Source organism: Brachypodium distachyon, chromosome 3 (genome assembly GCF_000005505.3).
Source record: "Brachypodium distachyon strain Bd21 chromosome 3, Brachypodium_distachyon_v3.0, whole genome shotgun sequence".
In the NCBI taxonomy this organism is placed as follows: Eukaryota; Viridiplantae; Streptophyta; class Magnoliopsida; order Poales; family Poaceae; genus Brachypodium; species Brachypodium distachyon.
This window is the reverse complement of record NC_016133.3, coordinates 57,224,441-57,246,240: the sequence shown is the minus strand read 5'-3', so window position 1 is coordinate 57,246,240 and position 21,800 is coordinate 57,224,441. Positions and strand designations below refer to the sequence as shown.

Sequence of the window (21,800 nt, the reverse complement as noted above, 5' to 3'; positions counted from 1 at the left end):
GAGGGCTGCATACTGTTCTGGCCGGAATTTCTCGGTCCAAATGGGCTTTAAGCCTATTATATGAATAGGCCGGGCTGCGGCCCACAAAGCACTCTCGAGATCTGTCCTCGGGGCTCGGGTCGCGCCTACAGGGCCCAGCTAAGCCTAGCCGCAAGAATTGCTCGCCTCGTCATCCTCAAGCTCCACTTTCCAGTCTGCAAGTGACAGCCGCCGCCTTCGTCTTCCTCCACCCGCTCCCGCACCAACCCCGACGACCCTCCTTCCTAGTCCCCAGGGCCACCGCGGATGGCGACGGCGGTCACGGCTTCCGCGACGGCGGCGACCCGCTTCACGCGCCTGTCGGGCGTCGGCCTCCTCCGGCGCGGCGGCCGCTGCCGCCTCCCCACCGCCGTCCGCTTCCAGCGCCCGGGACTCACCACCACCGCGCTCCTCAGACCCACCGAGCTCAAGCCCAAGGACCTGGGCCAGCCCGAGACGCTCGACTACCGCGTGTTCCTCGTCGACGGCGCCGGCCGCAAGGTGTCCCCCTGGCACGACGTGCCGCTCCGCGCCGGGGACGGGGTGTTCCACTTCATCGTGGAGATCCCCAAGGAGAGCAGCGCCAAGATGGAGGTCGCCACCGACGAGGCCTTCACCCCCATCAAGCAGGACACCAAGAAGGGCAACCTCCGTTACTACCCGTAAGGACTCCGAACCGAAGAAAATTGGATTGCAAATGCAGTAGTTTATGTTCTTCCCGAAAACATTGCACCCTTCATGTTATTGGAACCACGGCTATTTCCTTCAAATTGTGGGTAGACTAGCTAATTTCACGTGTGCTGCTACGGAATTAAAAATATAAAAATATGTGTTGCAGGACCATATTCCCCAAATTTGTGCTGGCAAAATTATGTCAAAATATATAGTTATATACTTCAAATCAACTATAAGCAAAAGATAGTGATATATATGTACCACATTTAACGGGTGGCAATTATGGTGATTTCCTAGCAGTCTAGGGAGTAGTCTTGGTGGAGTGACACGGATGACTATCAAATCAGATCTTTACGAGTAAAGAAATATATGTCAAATCAACAATAATCAAAAGATTGCGATACGAGTATCCGCTGCATTGAACGAGTGGTGATTACGGTGATTTGTTAGCAATCTTGGGTGGAGTGAACATATGGCCATCTACTCAAATCTTTATGAGTAAAGCTAGGAGGCCAATTGTTTGGGATTGACCACCAGAGGCTTCGTTGATAAGAAGAGAATGCCAAGTTTTACCACTTTTTAAGCCTTTCATTCATATCGTAAGAACTAAGAATGGATTAGACTATTAGAGTAGGATCAGCAGCCATTGTTGCTTCGTGTTGTACTATTTTAAGTGTTTTATTTTGTTTTTGGTTCTCAAACATAAGTTGGAAAATAACTAGTGTGTTATACAGAAAGGGAGGATGCTATCTCCATAAATGCGGTTGATAAAAAAAGGTTGAAACCTTTACGATTTTTACTATTCAAAAGTTTATGTTTGTGGTTTCAAGAACTTTATTGCGCTATAGGATTTTGTGGGAGTTTCATCATTCTCATGCATGAATTCAGTGTATTCCTGAGTTTAGTTGTTATGTTAAATTGCTTTAATGGGAGATTTAAGTGGGTAATTTGTTTATTTACTTCATTGACACTGGTAGTCTTTCGGTCCAAATTTTGCAATCTTTCCACTTTAATTCAATGTATAGAGGCATGGACGCATGGTGCTTGGACATTGCAATACCAGACTGGTGTTCGCCAATCGCCATATGCTTTATTTTAAGTGTAGTTTGGTTCCCTGTTGTCATATGCCCATCTCAAAATAAGTAGCGGATCTTATAAGGATAATTTATGTGAAATCAAATCGGGAGTGCTCTTATAGAATCTCTACAACTCAATGTTGTGTTAACTGCGTCGCTGTATTTGTTTTACCATAAAACTGACAGTAGCTAGGTTGAACTGATTTAAATAAAGTGTGTAATCGAGTACTTTTCGTCATTTTTCTTGAAAGAAATCTTAAGCTGGACTGTCTTGAATCCTTTTGAAAAGGGGCATGCATATTTATTGAAGTGTTTGTTTTTCTTATGAACTCCTGATTTGGCGTATTCTTCAATGGTGAAATTTCCTGCTTGTTAGCAAGACATTGAGTTTACGCTGCCCTGACATTATCTGTTATGTCAGGTACAACATCAACTGGAACTACGGGTTACTTCCCCAAACATGGGAGGACCCGACTGCTGCGAACGCTGATGTTGAAGGAGCTCTTGGAGACAATGATCCTGGTAGTTAACTTTTCTATTCTACTACTTTGATAAGCATGATTTTTATATTAGCTCAAGACCTCTAATCTTCTCTTGACTTTCTTTCTCAGTTGATGTTGTTGAGATTGGTGAAAGAAGAGCTAATATTGGGGATGTTCTTAGAGTGAAACCATTGGCAGCTTTAGCAATGATTGACGAGGGAGAGCTTGACTGGAAAATTGTGGCCATTTCGATGGATGACCCCAAGGCATCCCTTGTGAATGATGTAGATGATGTTGAGAAGCATTTTCCGGTATGACTGATGTCCTTGTCCTTTTGTTTTAGTGTTTGTCTTTGTTCTCCATCTGGTATCTGCTGCCTATCTCTTTGATAGAAAGTAGGATATGGAGAAATTCATATGCGCACTGTTTTCTGTTTCTAATTTTGACCTCAGCGGCTCAGCTAAGTATTGGAAAGAAAAAGTCTACCTTCATGTTATTTGCTAAGTAAAATAAAAGAGGGTATGGTACTTGTGTATACTTTACTTAACCCTAGTCATCTTTCACATGCATTTATGCAAAGTTTTGTCTTGAAAATGTGATGTTATCGTAGCTTTTGCAAGTTCAGTTCAGTCCCACAATTATAATTAAAAACAAAAAAAATTAAAATATGTTTTAACCAATATCATACGGTACCTACTCAGGGAACATTGACTGCAATCCGAGACTGGTTCAGAGACTACAAGATACCAGATGGAAAGCCTGCCAACAGATTTGGCCTTGGCAACAAGCCCACAAGCAAGGTAAGGAACCATGGGTGATCTTAGCTTCTCCAGTCATCTAATCGCAGAAGATATTTTCTGCATTCTGATGGTATCCTTTGTCTCAATCAGGAATATGCTCTGAAGGTGATACAAGAAACCAACGAATCATGGGAGAAATTGGTAAAAAGGAACATCCCCGCCGGAGAGCTCTCGCTAGCCTAACCATAGGTCCATGAGAAGCCAACAATTCTTTCGGCTATGTACTTAAGCATGCTGTTTTTATGTGATATATATCAGCATACTTCTTCGTCTGCACAACCTTTTCATGGACCTGGGTGTAACAGGAATAATCTCGTCGAGTCAATAAGGATTTGATTTCTGAGCAAGCTTTTCAGAAAGGAAAAATGAATGTTCGTAAGCAACCATCTTGTGTGAGTTCTTGGACATGAACTATTCGTCTGGGGAGCTGGAAAGGTTTGGCTGAGAAAACCTAGTTGCATGACGAGAAAATAAGTTTATGTGTCTGCTGTGAAAAAAATACCGGAGCAGATATTTTTTTAAACTCCCTCGCATTCCATATTAAGTGACTCAAATTTATCCAAATATGGATGTATCTATGTCTAAAAGATGTATAGATACATGTAATAAAAAGTCACTTAATATGAGACGGAGAGAGTATAAAAAGTCCACACCAATGCCAAACTCAGCAGGCTTAGCTTGGAGTTACAGTGACTAGCCGTTAACAATTCCAATGTCAAAATTTCAAAAGAGTAAATTGGTCTCGGCCTCCCGTGTCACTCTGCTGAGGGCGACAGGGGGGGCACCCCCAAACCCTAGAGAGTGACACGGGCAACACCGGGGGCACCCCCAAACCCTAGAAATTCGTCCCCTCACTCCACCGCCGGTTGTTGCGGCCCCTCCCCTTCCTTCTCCCTCGTGGTTGGCGGTGGTCGGCGGACTCTCCTGTGCGGCGCGTCCTCGGCAAGGGCCTGGCCGTCGGTTGGCCGGCCATGGCATGTCCCGGCCGGTTCCGGTGCCTTCTGGCGACGGCAGTCCAAATCCGCCGCTCTTCAACGGTTTTGAGGTTCGTCCCCTTGACTTGGCGGCGCGGCTTGGCTGGCGGCGGCACAGGCCCGGCCAGCTTCGGCACGCGCTGGCGCATCCTAGATTGGGTGTCGGGCGCTCGGAGCTGGCGCTACGCAGCGCAGGCTCCGCCAGATCTGGCGATTCTTGGTGCCTTCGGCGAGCAGCAGCGCGGGTCTACTATCAGGTTCTTCAACTTCTTTCGCGTTCATCTCTCTTGTGACTGCTGCTGCTGCTTGCTGGTGTTTCATACCTTGTGCGTGCACGAGATGTTGCTCCGGGTGAAAACTTGCAGGACCTTTGGTCCCTGCTGATGATGACGGCACCTTCCGGTGTCGTTCCCTCGTTGGAGGCTTCATTGAGGAGCTGAATCTTTGTGTATTGTAGTTGGAGGTCTCCGGGTGAAAACCTAAGATCTGTTAGATCGGGCGACGACGGCATCCCAATGTCGTTTACCTCCTTGGAGGTGTTGCCTTGGAGACCCCGACGCTAGGTCCCTTCCGGTCCTCGTGCCTTGTCATATGGAGTGGTTTGCTTAGGGTTTGTCGGAGGTTGGGTGGTTTCTTGTGTTGCCTAGGTTCTTGGTTTGTATCTGACGGGAGAGTGCGTTTGTTTTCTTTTGGTGTGGTCTCGGCGTGTGATGCCTTTCGTCCTTGCCGTCGGCACGTAGGTGTCGTGTTGTATTCTCGGTGGTGGGTAGCGTTTCGGCTTAGCCGACGACACATCAGGGTGGAGGTATGATCTCGGTTGTGAGTCGCCTTTCGACTTCATCGGCAACACATCTTCGTCGCGGTGGGTCTCGGCCGCGCATGCCCCTTCGACTATGCTATCTACAAGACTGTGGAGGTATGATCTCGGCAGTGAGTAGCCCTTCGACTCCATCTGAGTCACATCGGCGTCGCGGTGGGTCTCGGCGGCAAATGGCCCTTCGACTGTGCCGGCTTCATATTGCAAGTGTCGTGGCGAGGCCTCGGCTGGGTGCTACCCTTCGGATACGGCGACGACATAGTGTCATGGGTGGACTCGGCAGATCAAGGCCTTTCGACTACATCGTCGGCGCGCCTTGTTTGCACTTCTTCTGTACGTGGCATGTTTAGAGATCTTAGGTTTTTTCTTATGTTTCATGACAAATGTTGCCGTTGTAATCGTTGTACCTTCATTCTTTCATTTAATTAAAAGTGGTCCGGATTGGCTTTTGACCGCCGTAGTTTCCTTAAAAAAAAACCCGCTATGGTCTGTTTAAGCTGACCCACAGGCCTGAGCCCTTAGCCCAGGACCAGGGGAACACGGAGGCGGGGCGCCATGGCCGGCCGCTGCATGGCAACACCTGTCTTGCTCTTGGCTCTCCACCGCATCGGCTAGAATATCCTTCCTCCTTCCCACCTTCGCTTTCAGGGATCTCTTGCGACCAAATGATTGCACAGCACATGCATATACCTCCGACTCTGCTGGACTACTGAATGACTGATTGGTTCAGCTAGCATCAAAAACGCAAACGGGGAAGAAGAAGAAAGAATGACACCGCAGCTGCTCACGGCGGCGCAGCGGTACTGCGGGTGCGCCGGCGACGGCGCGGTGGAGGCGATGCTGCAGTGCCAGCGGGTGAGCGACTTCCTCATCGCGGCCTCCTACCTCTCCATCCCGCTGGAGCTCCTCTACTTCGCCTCCTCCCGCCGCGCCGACCTCGTCGCCACCGCCGCGCCCCTCGACCTCCGCTGGCTGCTGCTGCAGCTGGCCGCCTTCGCCGCGCTGGGCGGCGCCACGCACCTGCTGGCCGTCTTCGCCTCCCACCACCCGCAATCCGCCCGCATCCTCCTCGCCTCCACCGCCGCCAAGCTCCTCGCCGCGCTCGTCTCCTTCGCCACCGCCGTCTCCCTCCTCGCCTTCATCCCGCGCCTCATCCGCGCCAAGCTCCGCGAGGCGCTCCTCCGGGACAAGGCGCGCCGGCTCGACCGCGACCTGGCCCTCGTCCGCCGCCGCGTCGAGGCAACCTCCCGCGCCGTCCGCATGCTCGCCCACGTCCGCGGCCGCGACCCGCAGGCCATCCTCCACGCCGCCATGCTCCACCTCGCCGACACCCTCGCGCTCCGTAGCTGCGCCGTCTGGATGCCCGGCCACGACGCCGGCGGCATCCTCCACATGGTGCATCAGCTGAGCTTGAGAGGCAAGGGCCCCGTCGGGGTCGTGCTGGGCTCGCAGGCCCCTATCTCCGAAGATGACCCCGACGTGTTCGACATAAAGTCCAGCGAGGCTGCCAAGGTGCTCAGGCCAGGCTCAGCGCTCGCGACGGCGAGCAGCGGCGGCCTCATGCCACCTGGAGCAGTGGCTGCCATACGGATGCCCATGCTCAAGGTCTCCAGTTTCGACGGGGGAAAGACACCGGATCAGGCGAGCTCATACGCCATCTTGGTGCTGGTTCTGCACAGCCAAGATGGTTCCAGAGAATGGGGCACCCAAGACCTGGACATTGTGCAGGTTGTCTCCGATCAGGTCGCCGTGGCGCTCTCCCACGCGACGGTCCTCGAGGAGTGGCAAGTCATGCGCGACAAGCTTGCCGAGCAGCGCAGGGCCCTGTCGCGGGCCAAGCATGAAGCGGTGGTGGCGAACAACGCTATCAAGTACGTCCAGAGCGCAATGTGTGACGGCATGCGAAGGCCGATGCACTCGATAATCGGGGTGCTCTCCATGGTGCGGCAGGCAGAGAACATGCGCCGCGAGCAGAAGCCTGTGGTCGATGCCATTGCCAGGACCAGCACCCTCTCGTTGGCACTGATGAATGATGTCGACATGGAGACGTTGGTGATGAATTGCGCGCCGTTCCGCCTCCACTCACTCATCAGGGAGGCGATGAGCGTCGCAGGGTGCCTGGCCAGTTGCAGGGCAGTTAGTTTCTCATACAAGTTGGTGAATTCCTTGCCAGAGTGGGTTGTCGGTGATGAGACGAGAGTATTCCAGCTCCTACTGCACATGGTGGGCGATGTGCTTAGTCGGCAATGCAAAAACGGCGGGCGTCTCTTATTCTCTGTCAAGGGGTGCAATGTGGATGAAGAGGATTGCATCCCGATGCAACTAAACCTGTCAGCAGGTTGTAGTACATGTGTCAAATTCCAGGTTGGGATGGAAAGATCAACCGGTTGCAGCCAGTTGCCCCATAGACCGGTCAGTTCTCACATCAGCATGTGCAAGAAGATTGTGCAGGTTGGTATGCCAAAAATTTCAAGTTATCTGTTGTCAATTTGTACATGATCAGAATGGTTTGTTTCCACATTTCTTCAGATCATGAATGGGACCGTGAGGTCGGCATCGGATGGACAAAGCATCACCCTCACTCTGCAGTTCCAGTTGCAGCAATTAGGCGTGTGCCGACGAACGCCGCCGTCCATTCCTCGCTTTAATGGCCTGAGGATTCTGCTCATTGACAGTGACAGCATGAGCCGGGTGGTGACCCAGAAGCTCCTCGAGAAGCTCGGTTACCAGGTCATGTCAGCGTCGTCGAGCATCCATTGCCTGGCCTTACTGGAGAGTGCTGACTCTTCCTTCCAACTCCTCCTCCTCGATCTTGACATGGATGTATTTGAGGTGGCCCTCCAAATTAGAGAGCTCAGGAACAGACGCTGGTTTCTCATAGCTGCTGCTCTTCCAGTTAGCATAGTCGACAGCATCAGGGAAATGTGTCGGCGGTCAGGAATAAACGGCCTGATCCAGAAACCCATCACACTGACGGCATTGGGAGCTCAACTCAGTAGAGTCCTTCAAAACTTTTAATGTAATAAATCTTAGCGCATGGTGCTTGTCCTATTTCCATCACGAGGAAAGGAGATGACTACAAGCCTCCAAGACAAACACGAGGTAAACTGACAGTAGTTTCATATTGCTTTCAAACGTACTCCGTAATTTGCAAGAATGCGCTTCAGAATCAAGATGGCAATGGATAGTCAAAATGCGGATATCCATGGATATCCAGTCCATGGGTCGTGGATATGGATCGAGTTTTCGATCCATGGATATCCACGCATGGATACCCGCCAATTCGTGGAGCGGGTACGGATATCATATTTGATCCATGGATATCCATGAATACCTGGTGTTTATTAAAATAAATAAATTACCGAGATGTGGATCCAATGAGCTTTCGCATAGTTATGCATATAATTTTTTGCCTCACAAATTAGAGTCACTTAATATTGGACGGAAGGAGAATATTGCATGGATATGGATAATCTATGGATACCCGGATACCCGGTGGATATGGATATGGATATTGTTTTGCATCCACGGATATTTTCGTGGATGGATAGTTGGTCCGGCGATGGATATGGATATGGATATGGATTTGGTCGACCCGTCCAGACCCGATCCGTGCCATCCTGACTTCAGAAGAAGAGTTGACGACAGGATGTAGCAGGAAGCAGGGAGGCAGGCCAATACGCCCACAGGTGACAGGACCAAGCACCTGACGTAGTCAAAAAGAGGCGAATTTTCAACTGAATGTGTTCTGCACGTCTGCGATGCCTTGTGTTGTGTTCTGTGCTCTTCTATTGAACCTGTGAAACAACTGGAGCTACTTGTTCATGCTGCTTGTAATTTGGTAAGATCTTTTGATCTGGTTTCCTCAACTGAAGAGATTCGCCCCTTGTGCCGACGATCTCTGGAGTTCTAGGGCACCAAGCCGTTGTAAGGTGTTCGCTTGGCTTCTCTTAGATGCCGTTGTTGGACGGCGGACCGTTTGAGTTGTTGTGGTATGCCGCATCCGGCGCATTGTCTCTTCTCCGACCAGGAACCTGAGACCATTTCCCACCTTTTGGTCGGGTGTGTCTTCGCCAGACAAATTTGGGACATCTTTCTCAGGAGATGGAGGCGGCTGGATTTGATGCCGGGTGGTCAGCTTGGCTTGTTGCAGTGGTGGTCCGGCCTACATTTTGGCGACCGAAGAACTCGCTGGAACTTTGCTACGAGAATCGTCCTCATTTGCTGGTGCCTTTGGAGGCACCGGAATGCGATTGTTTTCGAGGGGGTTCGTCCGTGCGTGTCGATGGTGGCTCACTCTATTGAGCAAGAATGCGCCGCTTGGGAAAACGCGGGACTGTTTAAGGATAGAACCCTAGAACTTTTTGTAAGGGTGCGTGAGTCGTGCAATGTAAGCGAGTAATCCCTAACGTTTAGGCCTCCGGACATGTAACCGCATCGCGGTTTTTCTTCTTATAATTATGATACGTCTGACTGGGCGTATTCTAGAAAGAAAAAAAACTGAAGAGATCCGCAGTCTGCACTTTCCACCTAATGTAGAAACTCCCCAGCCCGTGCTGGCCATGTTGTATCAGTAGCTCACACAGAACTTACTTTGAAACAGAAAAGACCATATATTAAATAATTTCAGGCAAAAATTAACGAGACGAACATGCTAAGAATACTACAGCAACAACTTATAATTTGCACTCCTGTTCTCTGGTACCCGCGGGTGAACTCCTGTGGGCAACAATGGCACTTTGTTTGTATGGATCTGCCTCACTTCCTCACTTCTATCTAGGGGTTACCGACTGAAGGCTCCACGTTTATTAAAAAAAATCCACATCATCCTAATTGTTTTGACCCCACGTCACCCTAATTGTTTTGACCAGATCTACGTAAAAGAAAAATGGTTGCACATAGTACATGTCCGAATCAAACTACCAAGGAAATCAGTCCAACATGGAAACGTACACGTGCACGTATGCAAATTGGACTCCACCGACGGTTAAAATCAGAGATAAAAGAATGATTAATTAATTTCACTTCTTCAAACCATTGCGTGATGTCCTTGATCTCAAATTAGAATAAGTACCCATGGTACTCCGATCTTGACAGCTGGATAGCAGGTCATGATCTACAAATTAATTAGTATTGTACTCTTATTGGTATAGATTAAAACTAAAAACAGCATTAAGTCATAAACGATGGTTATGATTTGATCTAAGCAAGAGGTAGAGAACGCCGAGATTTAGTCTAATAAAATGGCAATAAGTCATAAACAATGGCCATGATTTAATCTAGCATGATATAGAGAACGGTTAAGATCTATTATATACTAAAAACAATATGAGGAGTACCGAGGGGAGGCTCCATGTTGATCCACGCCACCTCAATTATTCTGGACGTTGGATCTGAGATCTAACGATCAATATTTAATTAGTGGGGTATACTAGATGGGCTAGGAATAAAACATCAAATTGGTTTAAGGCACACAAGGCCCAATATGTTATGATTAATGGTAATTAAGTTAATATGTATTTTTATATTGTGTTTAAGGTCCACATAGGCCCAATATGTTATGATTAATGGTAATTAAGTTAATATTTATGTTTATTGTGCCAAACGAGTTACTCGCTCAATATATTACCGACCTTTGCGACTAAATTTTTCATTATTTTATTGCACACGTCATGGAAATATTATTTACTAATAGATATCTCCACAATCTATTATATACTAAAATCAATGTGAGGGGTACCGAGGGGAGGCTACACGTTGATCCACATCACCTCAATTATCAGATCCAACGGTCAAGATTTAATGACTTGGGTATACTAGACGAGCTAGGAATAAACCATCAAATTGGTTTAAGGTCCACATAGGCCCAATATGTTATGATTAATGTTAATTAAGTTAATATTTATTTTTATTGTGCCAACGAGTTAGTCAATCAATATATTACCGACCTTTCGACTTTATTATCCATTATTTTTTTGCACACGTCATAGAAATATTAATTACTACTCCCCCCATTTGGTACTAAGTTGGTACAAATTTTGTATTAAGTGGGTGACACTTTTTATGTATTGGAGGGAGTAATAAATATCTCTACAAACTAAAAAAATGACTAACTCTTATCAAAATTAAATTCAAGTATCTATAGAACAAAAACATTAAATTCACATTATGATTTATTATCATGCATGGAAACATATCTTTTTTTTGACTCAAAATACAGTAGGGAAGGAGCTACTGCGTCATTTTCATTTATATAGAAGGGTATTTACAATTGTTGAAACATATCTACCAATATAATTTAGCATACACATAATCTATGAGTGCAAACAATTGATCCACCAATTACTACTCATTTGAACTTTAATTTAGTGTCCAGATGTCATATCATGTGTAATGAACCATATCAGAGAAAGACCAGAGATTGGTAGGTGATCTGAAGTTTAATTACAAATAATAAACTAATATCAATTACAAATGACCAGTCAATATATAATAAAAGCACAATACAAGGTTCTGGAGAGAAAACATCACGTTGATCCAAATTATCTATTGTTAGTTAGATAAATATGGGCTAAACACGACCTCAATTTCCATTTTCAGCGATTGTTAGCGTGATCAACAATCTCAGGTAAAAATAGTGGTTGGTAGGTGAATTAAACTTTAATCACAAATACTAGGCTAATATCACCTATAAATAATTCAGAAATCTGATGCAAAAGTCAGTCCACCAGCCGACACTAGATTTAATCTTTAGTTCTGGATTTCGATATAAAATCACATATTGATAAAATATTGTCTCATATGTTGAAACATCATTTGACTCAGTATATAGATTTTACTTTTTTAGATATATTAAGTAGATTAATTCTGTCTTTCTAACGACCAATTATATAAATAGCATGACAATACATATCTACGTCAGCTAGAAAGCTTAGACGATGACAGATGTTTCCCGCACAATTGCGCGGGACACCGTGCTAGTTATATACTAAAAGCAATATGAGGGGTACCGAGGGGAGGCTCCACGTTGATCCACATCACCTCAATAATTTCCAGCCTTTAGATATAAGATCTATGCGTCTTATAAATTCTTTGTTTAATGTTACGTTTGGCTGAACCTAAAAGAACACAACGAGTCCAAACATGTCACGTAAACTTGGCCTATTGGCTCCCTGGGACCAAACGAATCCCACACAATTTCTTTAAAAAAACTGCAATCGTTAGATCGATATAACGGGGTACGTACGATTGCATTAGGGTGCGACGCCTCATGCGAGCATGGGCTCCACCACATGCGTGCGCCACAGGAGGAGATGCATGATGCATGCAAAAGGCATCAGACAATTTGTAACGTGAAAATCTTTTGCAAATTCAAAACTTTAAAATGTCTTAACTCTCAAACTGTGTACTTAATTCATGGTTCGTCTTCGCCGATGTTCATATTTCGACGAGATATTCAAAACTATATATATGTCATATGAATATGTTTTGACAACTTTTTTTTCTTCTTAAAAGTTGACATCGGGGGAGGCCTCACGTTGACACACATCCTCCCATTTATTTTCAACCGTTAGATATTCTGCACAAGGGCGCAAAAAAAAAATCTGTACGAGGCGAGGCCAGCCGATTTGAGTTGAACCTATCAAATACCCAAATCCCGCTCTGGTCAATAATATGTCTCCTTTGATTCATTGAAGATCAATTCAATTAATTCCATTTTTCAGTGATCGGTTTTGTGACTAACGGTACGCGACACTATTACACCGTAGTTCGTCAAGCTATTGTCCGAGAGACACGACCCTGTGTTCTTTTTTCATTTTCGGTCATAATTTCAAAACCAAAATTTTCAACTTTGCTCCGAGGGCCCCAATTCCTGGAGGCGGCCCTGCCCTGAGTCAGATCCTGATAACGCACTACAACACATCATGGACAAATAAAATCTAAATTCAACCTTTGAAGCCAAGCCTGCAACAAGGACGGGGATGCCAACAAACTTTCACCACTCAACTCATCCCTGGCCGCTCCTTACTCATCAACTTCGGCCACCACCGCTGCTCAATTCCAGGGTGATAATGCCTGCTCGACGGGGAGTAGGTACTGTTGCTGGTCATGAAATTTGAAGACTTGGACGAAGAAGACAGGGAAAGGGAAGACAACATCACAAGAATATGAGAAGACTCATTGTTAGAGAAAGAAGAGTGATACGAGGAGGTTGATATCCGATACGGCTGGTGGAGCTGGCGCGCCAAACTAGCAGTAGGAAGCGGTGGGGCGTCGTTGGATCCCGGTGAGGCGCCGTCGAGCTGCTGGACAAGAGATGGGGAAGGCAACTGAGTGGCATCAAGGCTGGCGCAGCGGCAACGAATGATGCGGCAGCGTTGGTTGAGACAGTCGGGTGGCGGCAGTGTTGGGGATGGGAGAGCCAACGGCAGTGTTGGGGATGGGGAGAGGCGGCCGGCGGCCTTGCCGGTGGCAGCGGCGTTCTATTTGGACATCGGGTGAGCCTCAGCCTGTACGGGAAAACGAACAGAGAGAAAATGAGAAAAAGATAAGAGAAAGAAGGAGAAAAGGGGAACAGCCGTTGCTGCATGTGGATCTTTCTTCATGTAGAGATCAAGGAGAGAGCAATTCAAGTCGTAGTAGAGACGTAGATAATCGCTTGTGTAGAATAGTTTGTAAAAAGACACAACGCTAATTAAAAAACTTTATTAATTAAATTATAATCGTTAATAATACTCCGCATTATATAGTTAATTTAAGTGCTATAAAATAGAATGATTTGATTTAAATAATATGAATTTGAATTATATGAATAAGTCATTTGAAACACGAAAGTTTAGAAAAGAGGTTGAATAAAATATTAGAAGAGTGAAATATGGAGAGTAGGATCAGGAGTCTGCGGAAGAAAACACAAATTTAGGGGAATAATCTTTTATAGGGGATCCCCATATAAGAATATGGGGGCTTAAATTTAGGTAACATGCTGGAGTTGCTTTTAATTATACATATTTCATGTCTTCGATTTTATATTACAAATACGACGATCAGATAGAATACAATAGCAGTGAATTATACTTCCTCCATTCGGATTTATAAGGCCCGCATTGAATTTTCTGTCTAATTTTGACGAACAACTATACAAAAAATAATAATTTCTGTATATAAACGTGCTACTAGTGATAGAGTTTTTCGACTAATATAACAATATCTTTTTCGTGTTGCAATAACATGATATTACCAAAGTAATGTGGTATCAAAAGAGATACAAAGAGAAAACGTCATCAGCACACACGTACAAATATAATAATACAACAATGATCATTAGGTCTAGCCCGTGCATTTCGCGCGGGCCATTGTGCTAGTTTGAACAACAATGACATGGGAAATAAGCAACTATGTAATGACTGACAGTGGAACTGGGAGTTAAATGGCACAAATTAAGCAAGTGATCCTAACCACAGCATAAAAGCAATGAATATTCAAAATACTGGATTCTTACAATTGAAAAATACAGACCTGACATCACTGAGACGAAGTTACAACAGTTACGAAGCGGTTGAGCGTCTGAATCATTTTCACATCTAAATCTAAAGACATAGCAGAAGCAGAAGTGACACCTTTGAACCTAAAGTATCTGATACATCCAATACACGCAACAAGCAGTCATGCAGATTGTACAGCTATAGCGTATCAACGCTGATCATTACTTCTTGTTAGGGCCTGTCAGTCAGCAGCTGAGTACAGATCTACGAGATCAGCCTATAATGAGGCACCTAGCTGGCTCGGTATACCTCGTCAACTTGTCCCTGCAGAAGAAGTGTTGATTAGTATCAGCACTGGTTCAGAATAATATGAACGGATGCAAGCAAGGGCAGGAAAAGCACAACCAAGTTTGCTGAGATTCCTTAAAATTATGTGCCAAACGTGGATAACCCAGAACCAACATGGAGCTGATGAACTCTTACAACTGACAAAAACAACAGTACGACTTGGAAATAAGGAGCCGAGGACCAGAAACAATGCTTTAAGTTCTAATAACTAGATACAGAGTTTCCACCGTGTCAACCAAATCTGATGAAATCTTTTACTGATAGCAAGGGCTACGAAAATCATGGATTAGTCTTTTATGAAAAGCAGAAATACTGCTCTAAATGGAGATGAAAATTAGAAGCAGCTGAATTACATATGGCAAACAGTATAAACACTCAGCTACAAGAATAGTATTGCCACTACACGCTTGCAAGTCACAACTCAAAAAAAGACTGGCCTATTAAAGAGATGCTTACTGCTCAGCAGTTCAGATGGTGCAACGAAGCTCATAAGGGCATATTAAATCTTGCTGGAAATCTGCAGCCGGTCACGAAAGAGATGGAATCATGGAAGCCCTATAAATATGACTGTAACGCAGATGTTCAGGACACAATTCAGGTATCTTGAGATGGATTCAGGTGCTCTCAGCGATTTGAAACCCACATTACCCACGTATAGATGTAAGATTCTTCCACAACCTTTGCATGGACCGGGAATTCCAGACAGTATGAGTGGGTTCCGGACGAATCACACTAGAACATTTCATAGGTCAAGCGCAATTTCAATTAAACTGCTTCTGAGAATTGCAGAATTTTATTCGCAGTTTTGCCGATAAGATGTTACCTTATTCGCACTAAAGGACAGCACAATTGTAGAATTTTGCAGTGTTTATGCTCTATGCTGAACGCAATGAACAGTCACCGTGTTACTTCTCAACAGAAGTCTACCACAACAAAGATGTATGCTCAAACTCTATGTAACTAATATGCAAACGTATGTATATAACCCCGACGCTGGATTACAGAATGCAAACTAATTACCTAGCAAGTAGTTAAAACTAGCGAAGGAAATAGCGTAGTTTCCTACAAATCAGATGAAACCCAACGGTTGACAGCCATACCCGAGCTAAGGCCCGAGGCGCTTAATGGCGTCAAGGAGCAAGCCGTAAACCTCCTTGGCCAGATCGTGCCGCCTCATCTGCGAGTGCACCTCTTCATCAAGCTGCTTCCTCCACTTGGCTTCGATGGATCTCGCGGCTTCTGTCCCTAGCAGTGACAGCCCCTTCTCCAGGGACACCCCGGACAGTGCCGGGCCGCTCGTCTTCCAGTACGCATCGAGCACCTCGGTGACTACCGGAAGCATGGCTGCGGCGTCTGGGACAGTGCGGCGCTCGCTAGCCTCCTCCTCGGCCTCCACCGCGTCGTCCTCGGCAGACAGGCCGAGGTGGGCGCCCCACACGTCGTAGCAGAGGTCGCGCACGAGGAGGTCGTGCGGGCCCGCTGCGGCGGCCGGCGCCGCGTGGAGGAACTTGCTCTTGAGCCGCTTCAGCTTGTAGTACACCTTGGCCTGGTCGAGGTGCGGGGAGAGGGAGCCCCTGATGGAGTCGAAGAGCGGGCCCATGTCCGGGAGGCGCGGGACGCGGCCGGTGCGCGCGCGGAAGGCGGCGGCGCCCTTGAGGAGCGCGACCTCGTCGGCGTCGCTCCAGAGCCTCTGGACGGCGCCGCGGTATCCGGCGCCGGTGGCCGCGGCGAGCACGGTCAACGCGGCGGCCTCGGGGAGCGGCCGGGACCTGCGCTCGGCGGACGGGGTCCCGGCGCCGGGTTCCGGGAGCGCGCGGGGCCTGCGCTCGGCGGGGAGCGCGGTCACCGCGTCGGGTTCGGGGAGAGCGCGGGGCCTGCGATTGCGCTTGCGCCCGCTCTTCCGGGAGGGGTTGCTGCCCGAGTGGGAGCCGCGGGACCTAGGGTTGGGCTCCGGGCGGCCCTGGTCTAGGCGGAGCTTGGGGCGGGACGGGCGCTTCTGCGAGCCTGGAGAGGAGGGAGGGGAGGAGGCCGCCGCGGCGTCCATGGCGTCCATGGCGCTGGGGGACGGGCGCTTGGATGGCATCGGCGCGGTGTGCGCGTCGGGGGCTTGTTGTGGTGCGGGGTTCGACGCTCAGGGGTCGTCGGGCTGGACGCGGTGGGAAGACCCGGAGCGGTTCGAGCGTACGACGGTACGAGTGGGTTTGGGTTCGGCAAAAGATGTTCAAAAAATAGAACGCGCGACAGTTACTCGTTTTTCGTTTCCGAAACTGAGCTTTGCCTCGTCTCATTTAAGTAAGAAAAACATTCTTATTCAATACCCGGTTAATTAGCAGAAAATCAGATAAAAATCATCATAACAACCATAGGTACGTACATCAGTAGCCACCACACGTGCTCCACACTGACGGTTGAAGGAAAGACAAAACTGATGTTGAGGTTGTTCGGCAGCAGCGTCATGATCGTTGTGCATCACTCCACGAGGGCGACCTTGGCTTTACGGCAAGCAAACCACCTGGAGTACACCGCTGCAACAGCCACTCGAAACACATGCTAGCCTATGCCAAACAAAATCAGTTGGCTTGTTAAAGACAAGACAACTTTAAATCTGGTGACAAACTTCAAGGGAAAAAGAAGCCAGCCTTGTGTTGCGAGATCGCCGCACACAAACGCCACTTTTCGCGAGGCGGCCTAAAAAAGAAAAGGGTACTCTACCCAACAAATAAGATTTGATATCAAATAAGATATCGGATATTAACTGATTTCCATTCTATCATGAAAATGATTTGATTTTACGTACTCCATATGAAATACATAAGTAAGCTTCAGAAAATAGATACGTTTTTCCGCGTAATCAATCTTGTTGCGAGATTTTATCACGTTGAGCACTTCATTTCAAAATTAAGGGATCACAAATTGATTGCTCGGTTTGCACGTGATCCTTGCCTTTCACTTGTCATATATATAGCCGAGTAGAAAGATAGAAATATATAATCACCATCTCATTAGAAATGGATAACCATTATCATTGGAAATGGATAACCATTGTCATTAGAAACAGACAAGCATCGTTATTTTGGATCGTGCTTTAATGGCAGTGTTCTTCCTTATTTGGTCGACGTGCATAGTCCATGCACGTTATCCTCGCATGGTTTATCTAGGCTCTCGCGCAAAGGCCAAGAAGCGACGTCTCCATTACTCATAGGAAAAAGTACTGGAACCCCAAGTACGCTGTCGGCATTGCCATCCTATAATCGGGCTCTGCTCCAAGCAAAGCCATGGCTTCGCAACAGACGGTGTTTATGAATCATGGACAAGGAGAAACAAGTTATGCTCGCAACTCCAGTATTCAGGTATCATCTCCTCTCTTGGTTAATCCACTCATGTTCTTTCTATGGCCTGTTCACCTGTTCCTTTGACACTTGGCTTCTCAAAATTGGTTCACCAAGAAACTATTTTACCACTTCCTCCATTTCATAATTCTTGTCAAAATATTACATGTATCTAAACACTTTTTAGGAATAGATACATCAATTTTTGGTCAAATTTGAAACAAGAATTATGGAATGGAGGGAGTATACGATACGGAGTACCTTCTATTACTGAGATTCAAAAGAATTTGCTAAGTTAAGAAGCACGCATTTTTAGTCATAGATTTTCCCTGAAGTAGCACATGTCTACTGCAGAACGCTGACCAGGAAAGGATGAAGCCCATGATAGAAGCGGCCATCGCTGAGCTATGCACCGCCAACAACGGCTTGTCGCGCGGAAACATTGTGATCGCGGACTTGGGCTGCTCCTCCGGCCCAAACGCGCTGACGCTGGTCTCCTTTGCCGTGGAGGCCATCCACAAGCACTACCTTGAGCTCCAGCAGCCACCGCCGGAGCTGTGTGTCCTCCTCAACGACCTGCCTGACAACGACTTCAACACGGTGGTGAAGAACCTGACTACGCTCCGCCGAAGCGACGAGCCCGTTGTCGTGACCGGCGTCACGCCGGGGTCATTTTACGAGAGGCTCTTCACTGCTGAATCCTTGCATCTCGCCTGCTCGTCCAACAGCCTGCATTGGCTCTCAAAGGTGCGAGTTAGTTTGACAGTTTTGCACTTTTGCTCGATGTATCGAATCCATTGTGTTACTTGTCGTTTCTGCAACTAAAAGCTTATTAATTCCCTTATCTTTACACTTTTACAGGCTCCTGAAGATCTGACGCGGAACCAAATCCCGGCTTACGACATTGATGAGCACGCTAGGCGTGAAAGACTCCCTCTGGTCGTTGAGGCTTACGCAAACCAGTTCAAGAAAGATTTCACACTTTTCCTGAAGCTGAGAGCCAAAGAATCAGTCCCAGGGGGCAAGATAGTCGTTTCCCTTTTAGGCAGGCGTTCTGAAGGAATCTCCTCCAAGTTCCCCCGCCTCGTGGAAATCTTACTTCAGATTCTAAGTGTTACTGCCTCGGAGGTACCTTAATTTCCTTACTTGGAATTAGACTAGCATGCATGCCATTTTATTCATCTGGCAAGCAAGTCCGCGACCTCCTGATCTGAATTTCGGTATGATTTGACAGGGCGTGTTCGAGAAAAAGAAGCTGAATTCTTTCTACGTGCCAGTGTATGAACCTTCTGACGAAGAGCTGAGGGAGATCATCCAAGAAGAGGGCTCCTTTTGGATCAACGAGATGTGCGTGCATGGCTTGACGAGCGGCATGGACAGTGCGCTGATCACCCCGAACAGGTTAGCGAACCAGATGAGAGCCGTTTTCGAGCCCCTGGTTGCGCAGCATTTGGGTGATGTGATGGATGAGTTTGTCAGGACCGCGGAGCAGCGGTGGAGCCTGGAGGGAAGCTTGCAGGACGAGGTGGCCAGACTAGCAACGGTGGCCGTGTCGCTCACCAAGGCATGATCGGTGATTTTAATTGCTGCTGCCGTGTCAGTGTTAATTAGCTTTCCTGGACGGCACACAAGATGACAAGAGTTGATGAGATTGAACTATACTCCGTACTGTATTTGCCGCTTCTGCTAGCTTCTTTTTTCCTGTAAGGCAACGATTAATTAATAAAGGTACTGTATGCCTATTTCATTATGCAAACTGCATTACATAGGAGTCTGCTGTGAGCGTATTTGTCATGCATGGCGCGTGCAAATTAAGTCACAAACTTGTGATAGAGTTTGACGCATGCTGTTAAAAAAAAACTTGCGTAAGAGTTTTGCCGTAAGACCCGTCATAGCGCGCGAGAGACTCCCAGCCTGCGTGCATGGATTAGCATAGGAGTGGATCAGTGCAGGAGGAGGGCAGGACCTGCATGATGTATACGTTTCTTCTGTCGTTAGGCTTTAACTTAGTTTGGCCCAAGGCTAATTGGTGGCCAACTGGGCTTGACTCAATTCGGCCCAATTATTGTGATATCCCAGTATGGCCCAAACATACTGGGATATCAATTCATGTAACCTTGTCCCGCTATAAAATTTCATCACTTGTAGATGTTTATTTCATCATATATACAAGTTGCGTACTATTTCTTCCGTCCCGAAAAGATTGGCGCGGGGGCCTTCACAGGTCCACTTTACAAAAACGTCCGACACTTCACAATTATTACAAATCACACTTCAAGAGATGGTTTCGTCCATGCGGCCGAGCATGGTGTGGGTGTCGCCAAGCTGCATCCAGCCAGAGAAGGCAGTGAGCGCCCGCTCCCCCCTTCCGCTGCTCCTCCTCATCCTTCTTGGGATGCTGTTGCGGCGGCGGCGGAACCGGCCTGCTCCTCTCCCCTTTAGGCACAGGGTCGACGGCGCACACGGTGACGACGGCGATGGCACGCTCGAGGACCGGGACAACGACGACGTGGCGGCCGAGGTCGCCGTGGATCGCGGTGGCAACATGGAGGCTCATGGCGAGCTCCAGCAAAGCACCCTCCCCGCGACGCTCTAACGTGCGCCCCGCCCGCTCGGCAAAATCAAGCACACGTGCGGCGCCCCCGCCTTCCTCGGACACGGTGTCCCACGCCACTGGATCCGGCCTCGTCAACGCCGGATCCGGCCTCACCGCCGCCGGATCCGGCGATTCTTGGCCAAAAGAAGCCAACTTCATCGTCGGCAATTCTTCCGCAAGGAGAGCGCATCACAAGGAACGGGTAGATGGAGCGCAGCAGAGGCGGGTGCGAGAGGGAGCGCGGCGGAGGAGAGCTAGGAGGGGAGGGGAGGGAGGGGAGGCGGAGCACGGCATCGGCGTCGTCAGGGTGGCAGCGAGCCAGGACGGGAGGGGAGCAGAGACGAAAAAGAAAGAAAGAAAAGAAACGAAGGGGTACGAGTATGTAAAGAGATGTAGCGAGGGTTGATTAGAAGAAATGGGAGGGGTGTTTTTGCAAAAAGACCGCCAACGCCAATCTTTTCGGGACGGAGGGAGTACATGCCATGTAGCCACGCAAAGCACGTGAGGAATGTGATAAATTGCATTAGATTGTGGATCCCAATTTATGGAATAGGAAAGATTATACATCATTAGATTTGGAGGCTAATTTTTAAAGTAAGAGGGTGAGTATGTGCCATCACCCAACTGTAAATTACTAGTTAGCAAAGAAAATTTCCATACAAAGAATGCATCCTTCTCTTTCTGAACATTTTGTCGGTCTTGCCTTAATCCTATTTTTTTGGAAAATCTAAGCCGATTCTATATACACAAGGAATGTGCTAATTCATTAGATTTGAGAGTCCTAAGTTGTAGAATTTGGAAGATCAGATTTTTCTCTTGATGGGAATTTTTTTATGGATCCTATTTTTTAGAAAATCTGCTGCTAATTGTAAATAGTTAAGGACTGCTAATTATACTGCGGATTCTAATTTCTAGAATTGGGAAGATTATACTAGTTTTGGAGGCTAACTTTTAAAGTGCATGGCAAGTACATACCATTAGTCCATCACCAGCTACTGTAAATTAATATAAAGTTTTTTAAAATATGGAGAGAACATGTCCTTTTCTTTATGGACATTTTCGGGTCTTTATTCAATCCTATTTTTCAGAAAATCTAGTGCTAATTATATATACCGAAGGAATGCACTAATTTTATTAGATTTAGAGATCATAATTTCTGAAATAGGAAATATCAGATATTCTCTTTCCGGACATTTATTTTGT

The 21,800-nt window shown here is 47.1% G+C and overlaps 4 protein-coding genes across 4 annotated transcripts; 3 read left to right on the top strand and 1 right to left on the bottom strand.

Annotated features, from left to right (window-relative positions):
- Window positions 1–164: 164 nt before the first annotated feature.
- LOC100829807 (soluble inorganic pyrophosphatase 6, chloroplastic) lies at window positions 165–3,434 on the top strand. Its single transcript, XM_003570507.2, has 5 exons — window positions 165–680; window positions 2,191–2,291; window positions 2,381–2,562; window positions 2,953–3,051; window positions 3,142–3,434. The coding sequence occupies exons 1-5, from the start codon at window positions 286–288 to the stop codon at window positions 3,232–3,234; spliced, it is 870 nt and encodes a 289-aa protein (XP_003570555.1). The 5' UTR covers window positions 165–285; the 3' UTR covers window positions 3,235–3,434.
- A 2,009-nt stretch (window positions 3,435–5,443) lies between these two features.
- On the top strand, window positions 5,444–8,200 carry LOC100828206 (ethylene receptor 4). The gene is made up of 2 exons (XM_003572995.4): window positions 5,444–7,293; window positions 7,372–8,200. Exons 1-2 carry the CDS (start codon window positions 5,611–5,613, stop codon window positions 7,858–7,860), a joined length of 2,172 nt encoding a protein of 723 aa, XP_003573043.1. The 5' UTR covers window positions 5,444–5,610; the 3' UTR covers window positions 7,861–8,200.
- A 6,065-nt stretch (window positions 8,201–14,265) lies between these two features.
- On the bottom strand, window positions 14,266–16,849 carry LOC100827898 (STOREKEEPER protein). The gene is made up of 2 exons (XM_010237766.3): window positions 15,773–16,849; window positions 14,266–14,648 (listed from the first exon to the last, which is right to left on the bottom strand). Exon 1 carries the CDS (start codon window positions 16,753–16,755, stop codon window positions 15,778–15,780), a length of 978 nt encoding a protein of 325 aa, XP_010236068.1. The 5' UTR covers window positions 16,756–16,849; the 3' UTR covers window positions 14,266–14,648; window positions 15,773–15,777.
- Window positions 16,850–17,947: 1,098 nt separating this feature from the next.
- Window positions 17,948–19,675, top strand: LOC100827590 (inactive anthranilate O-methyltransferase 1). The gene is made up of 4 exons (XM_003572993.3): window positions 17,948–18,022; window positions 18,356–18,748; window positions 18,863–19,129; window positions 19,236–19,675. The coding sequence occupies exons 1-4, from the start codon at window positions 17,948–17,950 to the stop codon at window positions 19,569–19,571; spliced, it is 1,071 nt and encodes a 356-aa protein (XP_003573041.1). The 3' UTR covers window positions 19,572–19,675.
- The last annotated feature ends 2,125 nt before the right edge of the window (window positions 19,676–21,800 follow it).

Excerpts from the sequence above, each read along its gene's own strand:
- LOC100827590 (XM_003572993.3), top strand. The coding sequence starts at position 17,948 with ATGGCTTCGCAACAGACGGTGTTTATGAATCATGGACAAGGAGAAACA. Across the intron at positions 18,749-18,862 it reads GCCTGCATTGGCTCTCAAAG|GCTCCTGAAGATCTGACGCG; the intron begins GTGCGAGTTAGT and ends ACACTTTTACAG. Across the intron at positions 19,130-19,235 it reads TAAGTGTTACTGCCTCGGAG|GGCGTGTTCGAGAAAAAGAA; the intron begins GTACCTTAATTT and ends ATGATTTGACAG.
- LOC100827898 (XM_010237766.3), bottom strand. The coding sequence starts at position 16,755 with ATGCCATCCAAGCGCCCGTCCCCCAGCGCCATGGACGCCATGGACGCC.
- LOC100828206 (XM_003572995.4), top strand. The coding sequence starts at position 5,611 with ATGACACCGCAGCTGCTCACGGCGGCGCAGCGGTACTGCGGGTGCGCC. Across the intron at positions 7,294-7,371 it reads TGTGCAAGAAGATTGTGCAG|ATCATGAATGGGACCGTGAG; the intron begins GTTGGTATGCCA and ends ACATTTCTTCAG.
- LOC100829807 (XM_003570507.2), top strand. The coding sequence starts at position 286 with ATGGCGACGGCGGTCACGGCTTCCGCGACGGCGGCGACCCGCTTCACG. Across the intron at positions 681-2,190 it reads GGCAACCTCCGTTACTACCC|GTACAACATCAACTGGAACT; the intron begins GTAAGGACTCCG and ends CTGTTATGTCAG. Across the intron at positions 2,563-2,952 it reads ATGTTGAGAAGCATTTTCCG|GGAACATTGACTGCAATCCG; the intron begins GTATGACTGATG and ends GTACCTACTCAG.